This window comes from Castor canadensis, chromosome X, assembly GCF_047511655.1.
Source record: "Castor canadensis chromosome X, mCasCan1.hap1v2, whole genome shotgun sequence".
Lineage (NCBI taxonomy): Eukaryota > Metazoa > Chordata > Mammalia > Rodentia > Castoridae > Castor > Castor canadensis.
This window is the reverse complement of record NC_133405.1, coordinates 141,654,075-141,668,163: the sequence shown is the minus strand read 5'-3', so window position 1 is coordinate 141,668,163 and position 14,089 is coordinate 141,654,075. Positions and strand designations below refer to the sequence as shown.

The 14,089-nt window shown below is 34.2% G+C and overlaps 1 protein-coding gene across 1 annotated transcript in view; it reads right to left on the bottom strand.

The window, feature by feature from the left end:
* Window positions 1-3,323: 3,323 nt before the first annotated feature.
* Window positions 3,324-14,089, bottom strand: part of LOC141419518 (eukaryotic translation initiation factor 2 subunit 3-like) — a 67,518-nt gene continuing 56,752 nt past the window's right edge. The window contains exon 14 of the mRNA XM_074062302.1: window positions 3,324-4,277. Within this exon, the coding sequence (XP_073918403.1) occupies window positions 4,070-4,277 (208 nt within the window). The 3' untranslated portion in view covers window positions 3,324-4,069. The remainder of the gene's footprint in view (window positions 4,278-14,089) is intronic.

The window sequence follows — 14,089 nt, the reverse complement described above, 5'->3', positions numbered from 1 at the left end:
AGAGCAATTAGGCAAGAAGAAGGAATAAAAGGAATACAAATAGGTAAAGAAACTGTCAAAATATCCCTATTTGCAGACGACATGATCCTATACCTTAAAGACCCAAAAAACTCTACTCAGAAGCTTCTAGACATCATCAATAGCTATAGCAAAGTAGCAGGATATAAAATCAACATAGAAAAATCATTAGCATTTCTATACACTAACAATGAGCAAACGGAAAAAGAATGTATGAAAACAATTCCATTTACAATAGCCTCAAAAAAAATCAAATACCTAGGTGTAAACCTAACAAAAGATGTGAAAGACCTCTACAAGGAAAACTATACACTTCTGAAGAAAGAGATTGAGGAAGACTATAGAAAGTGGAGAGATCTCCCATGCTCATGGATTGGTAGAATCAACATAGTAAAAATGTCGATACTCCCCAAAGTAATCTACATGTTTAATGCAATTCCCATCAAAATTCCAATGACATTCATTAAAGAGATTGAAAAATCTACTGTGAAATTTATATGGAAACACAAGAGGCCACGAATAGCCAAGGCAATACTCAGTCAAAAGAACAATGCAGGAGGTATCACAATACCTGACTTCAAACTATATTACAAAGCAATAACAATAAAAACAGCATGGTACTGGCACAAAAACAGACATGAAAACCAGTGGAACAGAATAGAGGATCCAGATATGAAGCCACACAACTATGAGCAACTTATCTTTGACAAAGGAGCTAAAAATATACGATGGAGAAATAGCAGCCTCTTCAACAAAAACTGCTGGGAAAACTGGTTAGCAGTCTGCAAAAAACTGAAACTAGATCCATGTATATCACCCTATACCAAGATTAACTCAAAATGGATCAAGGATCTTAATATCAGACCCCAAACTCTTAAGTTGATACAAGAAAGAGTAGGAAATACTCTGGAGTTAGTAGGTATAGGTAAGAACTTTCTCAATGAAACCCCAGCAGCACAGCAACTAAGAGATAGCATAGATAAATGGGACCTCATAAAACTAAAAAGCTTCTGTTCATCAAAAGAAATGGTCTCTAAACTGAAGAGAACACCCACAGAGTGGGAGAAAATATTTGCCAATTATACATCAGACAAAGGACTGATAACCAGAATATACAGGGAACTTAAAAAACTAAATTCTCCCAAAACTAATGAACCAATAAAGAAATGGGCATGTGAACTAAACAGAACTTTCTCAAAAGAAGAAATTCAAATGGCCAGAAAACACATGAAAAAATGCTCACCATCTCTAGCAATAAAGGAAATGCAAATTAAAACCACACTAAGATTCCACCTCACCCCTGTTAGAATAGCCATCATCAGCAACACCACCAACAACAGGTGTTGGCGAGGATGCGGGGAAAAAGGAACCCTTTTACACTGTTGGTGGGAATGTAGACTAGTACAACCACTCTGGAAAAAAATTTGGAGGCTACTTAAAAAGATGGACATCGATCTACCATTTGATCCAGCAATACCACTCTTGGGGATATACCCAAAAGACTGTTACTCCAGAGGCACCTGCACATCCATGTTTATTGCGGCACTATTCACAATAGCCAAGTTATGGAAACAGCCAAGATGCCCCAGCACTGACGAATGGATTAAGAAAATGTAGTATCTATACACAATGGAATTTTATGCAGCCATGAAGAAGAACGAAATGTTATCATTCGCTGGTAAATGGATGGAATTGGAGGACATCATTCTGAGTGAGGTTAGCCTGGCTCAAAAGACCAAAAATCGTATGTTCTCCCTCATATGTGGACATTAGATCAAGGGCAAACACAACAAGGGGATTGGACTATGAGCACATGATAAAAGCGAGACCACACAAGGGAGGGGTGAGGATAGGTAAGACACCTAAAAAACTAGCTAGCATTTGTTGCCCTTAATGCAGAGAAACGAAAGCAGATACCTTAAAGCAACTGAGGCCAATAGGAAAAGGGGACCAGGAACTAGAGAAAAGGTTAGATCAAAAAGAATTAACCTAGAAGGTAACACCCACGCACAGGAAATCAATGTGAGTCAATGCCCTGTATAGCTATCCTTATCTCAACCAGCAAAACCCCTTGTTCCTTCCTATTATTGCTTATACTCTCTCTACAACAAAATTAGAGATAAGGGCAAAATAGTTTCTGCTGGGTATTGAGGGGGGGAGCGGGAGGGGGTGGAGTGGGTGGTAAGGGAGGAGGTGGGGGCAGGGGGGAGAAATGAACCAAGCCTTGTATGCACATATGAATAATAAAAGAAAAATGAAAAAAAAATGCTGAAACGACATGGTTTTATTGTTTTGGAAAAGTCCATCAGGCTATGATCCAATAAAATGTATTTCACAGATAAAAATGTCTTTAAAGCAAAAAAGGACTAACTTAAAATACAACCAAGAGTTTCAAGATATTGATAATACTCAGTTACTTTCCAAAAACCTGTTTAATGGTATAATTTGAGGTCTTACATTATCCTTCCCTTTTAAGCAGCATGGCAGAAAAGAACATTGTCAGCATACTTGTTAGTTCTTCCATGATTATCAAAAATATCAGTGATACCCTTTTATAAAGCATTTTTGAAAAATATGGCCAAAGAGTAAAAAGGAAAAGCTTGACTTTCTAATTTAAAAGATCAGCCATGGAAGTGCATGGCTGTAATCCCAGTTACTGGAAAGGTGACTTGGAGGCCAGCTGTGGCAATATAGTAAGAATCTCCAAGAAGTAAAGAGAGGTCATGGGCAGTTTAATATAGACAAATACTGGAAAAGCTACTTTTCATTGTCTCTCATGCATAAGATTTTTAGGTTTTCATTAGGAAAGGAAAAGGATGTTAACCTAATTTAAACATTATACAATGTAAACATGTATGAAAACAAGACAGTTCCCATTTTATGGGTACCAATTAATATGTACAATTTTTGTTTTATGTGTCAGTTAAAAGTAAATTGAAGCCAGACATGGTTGCACTCTGTAATCCCAACTACTTGAAAGGCAGAGACTAAGAAGGCAAATGTTCAAGGACAGCATGGGTAAAGTTGAGACCCCAATAGTTAGGCCCTATCTCAACAAACTCATTACTGCTTGTAATGGTAAGTATCTGTAATCCCTATGAAACTAGAGTTGTAGATAGGAGAATCTTGATTAAGGCCAGATCCAGGCAAAATAGAAGATTCTACTAAAGCAAAAAAAGGCTGGGGGACGTTGTGAAACACTTGCTTTGCAAGGGGGAGGCCTTCAGTTCAGACCCCAATATTGCTAAAAATTAAATAGTAATTATTTTTTTAAAAAGCAATCCTAAATTAAAAGACAATAAAAAGGACTAATTATTATGTTAGGAAAAACCTTTATTAAAAATTCAAAAACATTTTATATATGACTGTGCAAGTGAAGTCAACTGTTATCACACAAAGTGTTTCTTAAAGTGATTTGTATTTCAACTCCATTTATAAATGGTAATAAAGAATTGCAGGGTATGAATAAACTAATTTTTACCATAAATATGCGTTGTTAATATGTAATACTCATATAAAAATTAAATGAAGGGGATGGGGGGATAAATGGCCCAAACAATGTATGCACATATGAATAAATGAATAAAGAAAAAAAATTAAATGAAGTGACAAGAGATGGGGGGAAGGGGAGCACTGAAAGGGGTGAATTCAAGTGTGATATAGTTGATAACATTGTTCTTTATAAACACAATGTACTCCCATCCAGCACAACAATAAAGGAGAAAGAAGAAAAAGAATGTCATAACATTTCCACGAAAAAGAGATGAGAAACTGATATTATAGCAAAATACAAATCACACTTTAACAATGTTATTTTGGGGCCTTCATTATAACCAAGACTACCAGAAAGACAGAAGTAAGCATTTTACCCGATTTTTAAATAATCTTTCATGTGAAAGATTATATACTATGTTGGTTTTGTAATTTTTATGTTGTATAATTGGTTAAAGGGCCTACAGAATTTTAGACAAAGGCACCAAATATGTATGTGGTGCTTGACTCAGAGGAAACTACAAACAAATGGCAAAGTGAAAAAAAAATTCCATCATTTTCAACTTCTAAAAGAAGCACAATAAAGCACATTATAAATTACAAATTTATAATGAGGTGGAGAAAACATTCCAGAAGTATAGACTACGAACACAAAATAACTCTCTTCCTTCCTTTCTTCTTTTTGTGCTAGGAATGTAATCCAAAGCCTCACACAATAGACATGCACTCTACCACTGAGGTAAATAATCTCCAACTCTTTCTTTTTCCTAAGGAAGATAAAAGTAAAAAACAAAAATAGGTATTGAATTTTTTTTCACATTACTGACAGAAATAAACAATGAAACAGATTTAGAATAAACACTTTGATATTACAGCATTTGTTTCTATACCAAAAATTTAAAACATTAACATTCTCTGGAAAGTCTGTAAGAGTTTTACTGAACTAAATGTATTACATTACAAGAGCTGCCACAATAAGACACTCAAATATTAGAAATTTATTTTTCACAATTCTAAGGGTCCAAAATGAAGGGTGTGGGGGTGGGGGGGTACTGGAGTTTGAACTCTTGAGGCACTCCACCATATCTTTTGTGATGTTTTTGGTTTTTTTTTGAGATAGGGTCATGAGAAAACTATTTGCCCACACTGTCAACTGGCTATGAACCATAAACTTCCTGATTGGCTAGGATTATAGGCATAAACGACCAGTTTTGGCTTACCTTAATTATTTCTTTGAAGATCCCATCCCCAATCTGAGGCATAGGCACACAGATTGCTGGTTTCCACATGTTACTTGGGTGCTTATTTCAATCCATAGAACTACTCTATAGCTTATTCACATTCAAGTCTTTTCTCACATGCTAAAATGGATTCACATCATTATTCCCAGAAGTCTTAAATAATGACTATATCAACTCTTAAATCCAAAATCTTATCTAACTGTAAACCATCTACATCAGATATGGGTGAAGTACAACCCAACCTAAGGCAAAATTCTTCAACAATGAACCAATGAACCAATTAGCTGTTTCTAGAAAACAATGAAAAGCAGAAATAGAATGGTCATGTCCACTCTAAAGAGGAGAAACAGAAGAATGAAGTAATAGGTGCCAATCAAGTCTAAAATCTAGCAGAACAGTATAAAGGCTCAATGTTCTATCTCTGCTCATCAGGTGAGCAAGACTACTTACAAGTCTGTAAGGATGCTGGCCTCGCCTCAAGTATTTAGCTATGTCAGCAACTGTACCTATTCAACCAGTGAGAGGCAACACCATTCCGCAGATACTGGGAAAACTAATGAGTAGCAATAGTAGCCTGTCACTTGTGAACCACCCTTAAGAGTCATTTTTCCCTTTTCTTATTTGCAACTCCACAGTTCTATCCAATATACCTCAGAAAGCTGACCACTGTTCATTTCATCTTTAGTGCCTCATGTTTTACTGTATGCAGCAAAAAGAACCTACATGGTACCCTCAAAACATTGCTAAAAAATACCCTCACCCAATATCCAATCTCACGATTCATGAATTCTACCACAGAACTTTAACACAATTCAGTCAAATGTTCAGCCAGTTTTAACAAAGTTTGCTGTTCCTCTTGTGCCCAATTATGTTTCTTATATCTTCCTTACAATTCATCATATAGTATTTTTTAAGGTAATTCAGGGCTTTTGTATTGGATGTGGAATGCAAGCTATGTAAAATTTCTCTTACTATGAATAGCTGGCAAAGCTTAACTACCAGTATACAGTAGACTATGTAACCTTTATATTTCATATAACAGAATCAGTTACTTTCCTTATCTATTAACACCTTGATCTTGTAGCAAACTTAAGTTGTTTTATCACTTAATTAACAATCTTTAATTTATTTTGTACTGTTGGCCCTCCACACCTGTAAGTTCTAAATCACAGGATTGAAACACAAATTGAAAATATCCAAACCTGGCATAGTGTCTCAAGTCTGAAATCATGACCATTTGGGAATGACAGATCAGAAGAAAATCCTAATGATCTCCTCTTTCTCTTCAAGGCCAACCCAATGGAAGTATGCCTGAATACCAAGTTCAAGGTCCTGAATTCAAATACCAGTATCACTACCACCACCCCCAAATTGCAAGAAACAGGCATGGAAATGCATGCTTGTAATCTTGGCACCTGAGAGGCTAAGACAAGAAATCTGGCCTATTTCCAGGCCACACTGCGCTATTGTAAAACCAGATGTTACAAACAAAACACAACCAAAAAGAAAGAAAAGAAAAAGAAAAAAATCACATCTGCTATTGGACATACACATTTTTTTCTTGTCTTTCCATATAAACAGTATGTATACCTTGTATCAAGTAAATCTAGAAATGATTTAAAGCATATGAAAGGATGTGTGTAGCTTATATATAAATAATACACTATTTTATATAAATGACTTGAGCATCTACAGATTTTAATGCTTGCAAGGATCTTAGAATAAATTCCTTTCAGATGACCAGGGACAAATGTACATGGGATCTAGTAAATTAATTCAATAATGAAGCAAAGGAAAAAACATACAACTGTCAGTTACATTTCTATACACTTCTAACATAAAACCAAAAACTAGTAATTCTATTTGCAGTACAAAAAATTGATATGCATAGAAATAAATTTAGTAACAAAGGTTCTAGAGTTGTACCCTAAAATCAACAAAATTTTGAAGGAAATTAAGATGTATATAATGGAAAGACAGTTCATGGACTGAAACTGTATTATCAAAATAATTATGTGTATCAAACACTCCTGAACTGAAAACCAGAAATCCAAAATCCAAAAATTTCTAAGCAGTAACAGACTATAAGTGGAAGATCCATACCTGACCTCATGTGATAGATCACAGTCAAAACATAGAGGAGTCAGGCACTAGTGGCTCATGCCTGTAATCTAGCTTCTCAGAGGAAGAAAGCAGAAAGATCCTGGTTTGAAGCCAGTCCTGAGCAAGTAACTTACAGGACCCTATCTCAAAAAAACTCTTCACAAATAAAAAAGGCTGGTGGAGTGGATCAAGGTATAGACCCCAGAACCACAAAAAACAAGTGAAACTAAAAATACTGTATAAAATAATCTTCAAGGATGTATGTAAAGTGTATATGAAACAAGTTAATTTCATCATACACAGGCAAGTATTTCAAGACTAAAAATCCAAAATCAGAAATACTTGTCCCAAGCAATTCAGATAATAATCAACTAGTAATTCCAACAGAAACCAAAAGACTTAATACAATTTGTATCATTTTGCAAAAACAAAAAAGGCATTCTAAATTTCATATAAAAATACAAGACACATAAAATAAACATTTTTGAAAAAGTAATAAAGTTGAAGGACCCAAACTTCCCAACTCAAGTACGATAAAACTTCACTAATAAAAAATGACAAAGGTTTGGAACTGGTGGCTCACAACACCTGCAATTCTAGTTCCTTGGGAAGCAAAGATTAGAAAGATCACTGTTCAAAGCTAGTCTGGAGAAACATTTCACAAACCCTATCTCAAAAATACCCAACACAAAACAAGGGCTGGTAGAGTGGCTCAAGCAGTAGAGCAATTGCGTAGCAAGAATTACGACCTAAGTTTAAGCCTCAGTACCACCAAAAAGTGGGGGGTGGTGGGCAAAATAAAATTATACAGGTCAACACAATAGAATTGAAAAACTACAAACAAATGTACAGTCAACTTATTTCTGACAGTCATGACATAACTAATTGGGAAAAGGAATAAAGGATAATAATACCTTCAATAAACGATGCTAAAATAAGTAGATATGGGGGAAAAAAAAGTACAAAGTTGCACTTAAAACTACACAACTAATTTCAGAAAGGATCAGTAATCTTTCCTCAAAAAATTGAAAACAGAATTATCAGATTCAGCAATTCAACTTTAGGTACTGCTAAGGTGTGAATATTTGTCCCTAAGAACTCCTGTGCTAAAAACTAAATCCCAAAATTATATATGATGGGTATTTGGATGTAGCACCACTAGGAGGTTAAATAGGATCACAGGTGCTATCTTCTCAGAATTCATAGATTCATAAATATCTGGGTTGCTTAGAGACTCAATGTTATAAAAGCAGTTCACTTTGACTTATTCTGTCTTATGTGAAATTTTCTGCCATGTTACCATGTAGAAAGAAGGTCCTCACCTCACCAGATGCTGGGTAGATGTAGGCACTATGATCTTGGATTCACATTCTTCAAAAACATGATCTAAATAAACCTGAATTCTTTATAAATTACTTGACCAAGGATTTTGTAATACCCACAAAAAAAGAAACTAGAACAAGTAAAATGTAGAAGAGATATTTACAAACCCATGTTGACAGTAGCTAACAGGCAAGAAGTGAAGACAATTCAAATGTCCCTTGGTAGATGTGTAAAGGAAATGTTTTATATATACAATGAAACATTATACCTTTTAAAAGAAAGAAAACCCTATGATCAATCTTAAAGACTTTATGTTAAGTGAAATACTTTGGTCATAAAAAAGAAACATACTGAATGGGGAAACATACTAGGTCAGAAAAGGGGGTGAGGGAGGGAAAGAAAGTTGTAGACAAAGAGCAGTACTCAAGTTGACATAAAAAGTAAAATGATGGTTACCAGAATTTGAGGGAGGAAGGAATGGTAAATTGCTTAATGGCAAGAGTTTAATTTGCGAGATGAAACAATTCTGGAGATTTCACAATAATTTGAGTACAATTAACCATACTGGACTTTATACTTAATAATGGCTGATGGCAAATTTTGTATTTTTCCACAAGAAACTGATTATAAAATAAAAGGCTGTGCAATGTAAAAGGAAGAGGCAGATGTGCTATGGAATTTGGGAAGTGAATGACAAGACAATAAACATCCTACAAAGAACACCAAAATATAACTTAATTGGCCTCCATTAATAAATGTCATTGGAATATTGATAGGAATTGCACTAAACATGTAGATTACTTTGAGGAGTATCGACATTTTTACTATGTTGATTCTACCAATCCCTGAGCATGGGAGATCTCTCCACTTTCTATAGTCTTCCTCAATCTCTTTCTTCAGAAGTTTATAGTTTTCCTTGTAGAGGTCTTTCACATCTTTTGTTAGGTTTACACCTAGGTATTTGATTTTTTTTGAGGCTATTGTAAATGGAATTGTTTTCATATATTCTTTTTCAGTTTGTTCATTATTCACGTATAGAAATGCTAATGATTTTTCTATGTTGATTTTATATCCTGCTACTTTGCTATAGCTATTGATGATGTCTAGAAGCTTCTGAGTAGAGTTCTTTGGGTCTTTAAGGTATTGGATCATATCATCTGCAAATAGGGATATTTTGACAGTTTCTTTACCTATTTGTATTCCTTTTATTTCTTCTTCTTGCCTAATTGCTCTGGCTAGGAATTCGAGTACTATGTTGAATAGGAGTGGAGATAGTGGGCATCCTTGTCTGGTTCCTGATTTTAGAGGGAATGGTTTCAGTTTTTCTCCATTAAGTATAATGCTGGCTGTAGGTTTGTCATATATAGCATTTATAATGTTGGGTAATTTCCTTCTATTCCTAGTTTTCTTAGAGCTTTTATTATGAAATCGTGTTGGATCTTATCAAAGGCTTTTTCTGCATCTATGGAGATGATCAACTAGTTTTTGTCTTTGCTTCTGTTAATGTGGTTTATTACGTTTATTGATTTTCGTATGCCTTTAAGTCCTTCAGGGTATGTTTGATGAAATTGGGTGCATTGACATTGGGTGCATATAGTTTAATAATTATTTCCTTTTGGTCTATTTCTCCTTTTATTAGTATGGAATGTCCTTCTTTATCTTGTTTGATCAATGTAGGTTTGAAGTGTACTTTGTCAGAGATAAGTATTGCTATTACTGCCTATTGGCTTGGTAAATCTTCCAGCCTTTCATCCTAAGCCTATGTTTATTTCTATCAGTGAGATGGGTCTCCTGTAAGCAACAAATTGTTGGATCTTCCTTTTTAATCCATTTCGTCAAATGGTGTCTTTTGATGGGTGAATTATGTCCATTAAGTGTTAGTACTGATAGTTATGTGGTGATTCCTGTCATTTAGTTGTCTTAGTTGTTTGAAGGTTTGATTTGTGTACCTAAGTTGAGGTTACTCTCTGCTTTCTTGCTTTTTCTTTTCCTGTTGTTTGGTGCTGCCTGTCTTTTCATGGTATGTTGGCTTCCACTTTTTGTGTGCAGAATCCCTTAAAGAATCTTTTTTAGTGTGGCTTTGTGGTCATATATTGTTTCAGTTTCTGCTTATCATGGAAGACTTTTATTGCTCCATCTATTTTGAATGATAGTTTTGCTGGGTTGAGTATCCTGGGGTTGAAGTTATTCTCATTCAGTGCCTGGAAGATCTCACCCTAGAAGCTTAAAGTGCATCATTAGGTTTATACCAATATCATATTTTTCTGATTGCAGTTTCATTACATATTTCAAAATCAGGAAATTAAATGTTTTTAGCTTTTTTCTGGTTTTACTATTTCTGTAAAAATGAAACAGGAATTTGCATTGATCTGTATATTGCTTCTGATAGTATGTACATTTTAACAATACTATTTTTTTAATCTATGAGCACAGTGTATCTTTTACTTATTTGTATTTCCTCCAGCTTTTTTCATTAGTATTCTATAATTTCCAGTATGTAGGTTATTTATATTTTTGGTTAATTTTTTTATTTTTGTTCACTACTGCTGTTGAAAATGAAATCATTTTCTAAATTCCTGCTTTGTATGGTTCATTAATAGCATAATCATATAACAATTATGATTCCAGGAATCATAATTGGGACATGTTCTTGGAGAAATGCTTTGTTAAACAGTTTTGCCATTATGCAAAACTATATAGACTGTACTTATAAATATTCAGTTGACTATGATATTACCAGCCAATACAGTATTTTAGGACCATCATTGTATATTTGTTTTACCAGTTGTAAGTTTTTTTGGTGGAATCTTTAAGGTTTTTTATATATAAGATGATTTCATCAGCAAATAAAATTCTCCTCCTTCTTTCTTCTTCCTCCTCCTTTTCCTTCTCTTTTTTTTCTAGGTAATAAAATTATATCATGAGAAAGTTTAATCCAGCAGATTTTAACTGTTCTTGTAAGTAGTCATAGTAACTGTGAGGTGATAGATTTGTTATTTTGGTTCACTATAGTTGTCATTTTACTATCTATATAGGTATCTGATAATATGGTATAAATTTTAAATATGCAAAATATTTTAGTTGTTTTTTAAAAAACAAACAGAAATGGGGTGGAAACTAAAAAAATATTGTTGAAAGTTGTGAGATATTCTACAGATGATTTGCTATTGACAGCTGCTAAAAACTCTGAGGTTTATACAAGTCCCCTTGCTAGAGCTGATGATAGAAAAAGGTAAAAGTTAAAACTCATTTGAGGGGTTGTAATCTGCTCTATTATTATGATCAGTGGTAATGAATATGAAATATGTCGATATGACAGTCTGTTTTCCTTAAGATATGTGATTAAGTTAACTTATGGTGGTACTGGGTTTTAAACTCAGTGCTTTGAGTTGCAAAGTAGGCAGTCTACTATTTGAGTCAGACCTCAAGCCCTAGTTATATTGGAGATGAGTTACTTACATATTCAGGCATTATTATATATAGACAGAAATGTAAATATATACAGAACATGTCCAAAAGTGGGACTGTTAAAGGAGTCTAGGGGAGGAGGAAAACAAGAAAAAAAATGATAGTGAATAATAATGAACTACATAGTATCTGTGTAGGCACAAGACACATGAAACACACTGAAAACTGCTGAATAATATGGGGTGGGGGGAAAAAGAAAGGAAGGGTAGTAGAGGGGTTAAACTGATTTATGAACAATGTACTTACAGATAAAGTACCAAGGCTAAATCCCAATGGAACAATGTACACACAGTTAAAAACAATTGAGAGCAGGCATGTAAAGCAGGTTATGTTAAAGGGAGGACACCAGTGGAAGAGAAAAGGTAAAATGAAGAATGTAACAAGGGTGAATGTTTGTTGTACTCTCTTTTTGTACGACCTAGACAAATACAGTAGAAAATATCAAAGATACATTAAACAACTAGAACCGATACCTGTAGACATAGATGCCAAAAGTGACAGCATGATTACCATGTGCATATACAACACTCTAGGATAGATGATATGCTAGAGCATAAAATAAAGCAAATCAAAACCTCAATAAATTTAAAAGGATAAAAGCATTGCATTATTTTGAGTGCAATGAAACTTGAAGCCAACAGAAAAAAAAATTTAAGAATTTGTAAATTGTGAAAAGTGAAAAGCAACAATGAAAAAGAAAACCTGTCAAAAGAGGAAATCTAAAGGGGTATCAGAAAATACTTATCAGATGATGAATAATGCTAGAACTTATCAAGGACAGCCAAAACAAAGCATGTGTACCTATAAATGTCTAGAGTAAGAAAGAGAATTTCAAATTACCTAATGACACTGGGTGGAAAAAAACTAACAGGAAAAAAGTACACATTAGAGTGGACGTAAATAAAATTTGAGAACAGGGAAACAGAGAAAACTAATGAGACCAAAAACTTTTTGTTTTAAAACAAGGCTGGCCATCTTTTAACTAAATTCTCCAAGAACAAGTGAAAAATCTTAAATTTCTAGAAAAAGAATGACTATTACTACCAACTCTAGAGAAACAACAAATCAGAAAACATTTAAATACATTCAACAAGTTCTAGAAAGCCATACATTACTAGAATGTACTTAAAAAGAAACAAAATACCTGAACATACCTATCTGGAGTGTTTTCTAACACCAATAATCAGTTCCTCAACTCTCTGACCACCAGATGATATTCAATAATTAAATCTATCAGTAACTGCATAGAGTTTCTGTCAAACCTTATGGATAAATATGTCTGTTTCAAGCAGGTGCTTAGCATGCATGACTGCTGAGTTCAAAACCCAGCACCTAAAAAGGAAAAAGAAAAAACAACTTTGAAATAAAGGAACAAAAAATTCTTCTTCGGACACCAGTTGTAAATTCAGACACACTTAAATTTTTTATTAGGATATATTCATTGTACGGGAGGGATTCATAATGACAATTCCAAATAGACTTACATTGTACATTACTTATATCAACCTTATTGTTTATCACTGTCAAAACTGCAAGAGGTATCTTAGTTCTGTTTCATATACACTTTTGAAGGCCATCTATCCCATATACTGTCAACTTAAATCTCCTTTATTACCCCGCCCCTCCCATTAGTACCACTCACATACATTCTACCTATTTTATAATTTTTTGTTATTAATATTTAAATGGATGTTCAAAGGGGTGTCTCAGTATATACCCACTGTGGGCATACTTTACTTTGGACCATTCAACTCCATCCATTATTCATTCGCCCTTAATCCTTTACCTCCCACACCCATTTTTAATAGCTCTTAATAGACATACTTATATCATCTACCGCCACATTTCATGTTTTACAATATTACTGATGATATTCTCTTTTATTTTCCCTCTTTCCAGAGTTCCATAGAATAGGTCCATTGTTATATGAACATGTTCTATATTTGAGTTTGTGTATTTATACTTGTGTCAGATTGGCTATAAACTATTTTCCAAAACTCTTCCTTCAAGTCAAGTAATTTGCTAAAATGGCAAGAAGGGAACCCAAGAAAACAAATGTTTTTTTGGTTTACTATATATATAAAAGATGCAACTCAAGAACAGTCAAATGAAAGAGATTTTTAGAATCAAGCACTGCCCTCTCCTCACATGCTACCCATCCAAACACGTCAATGTCTATATAACCTGGAAATACTCAAGGTCTCATTCTATTAAAGAGTTTTTATAGAACTCAATCCAGATCCCAAAGGTCAGTGCATGGGATTTAACTTTCCAACTCTCTAATCACTTGGTTTTTCTGGTGATCTGACCATTCCTCACACTACACAGAGGCTCAGTCATCTCAATACTATAAACTCACCTGAGACAGAAAGAGGCTTGTTAAAAACAGTAAAAGATGGCAACTCAGGAAATGGGGTTCATGAGGATACTGTTTTAAGGACAGG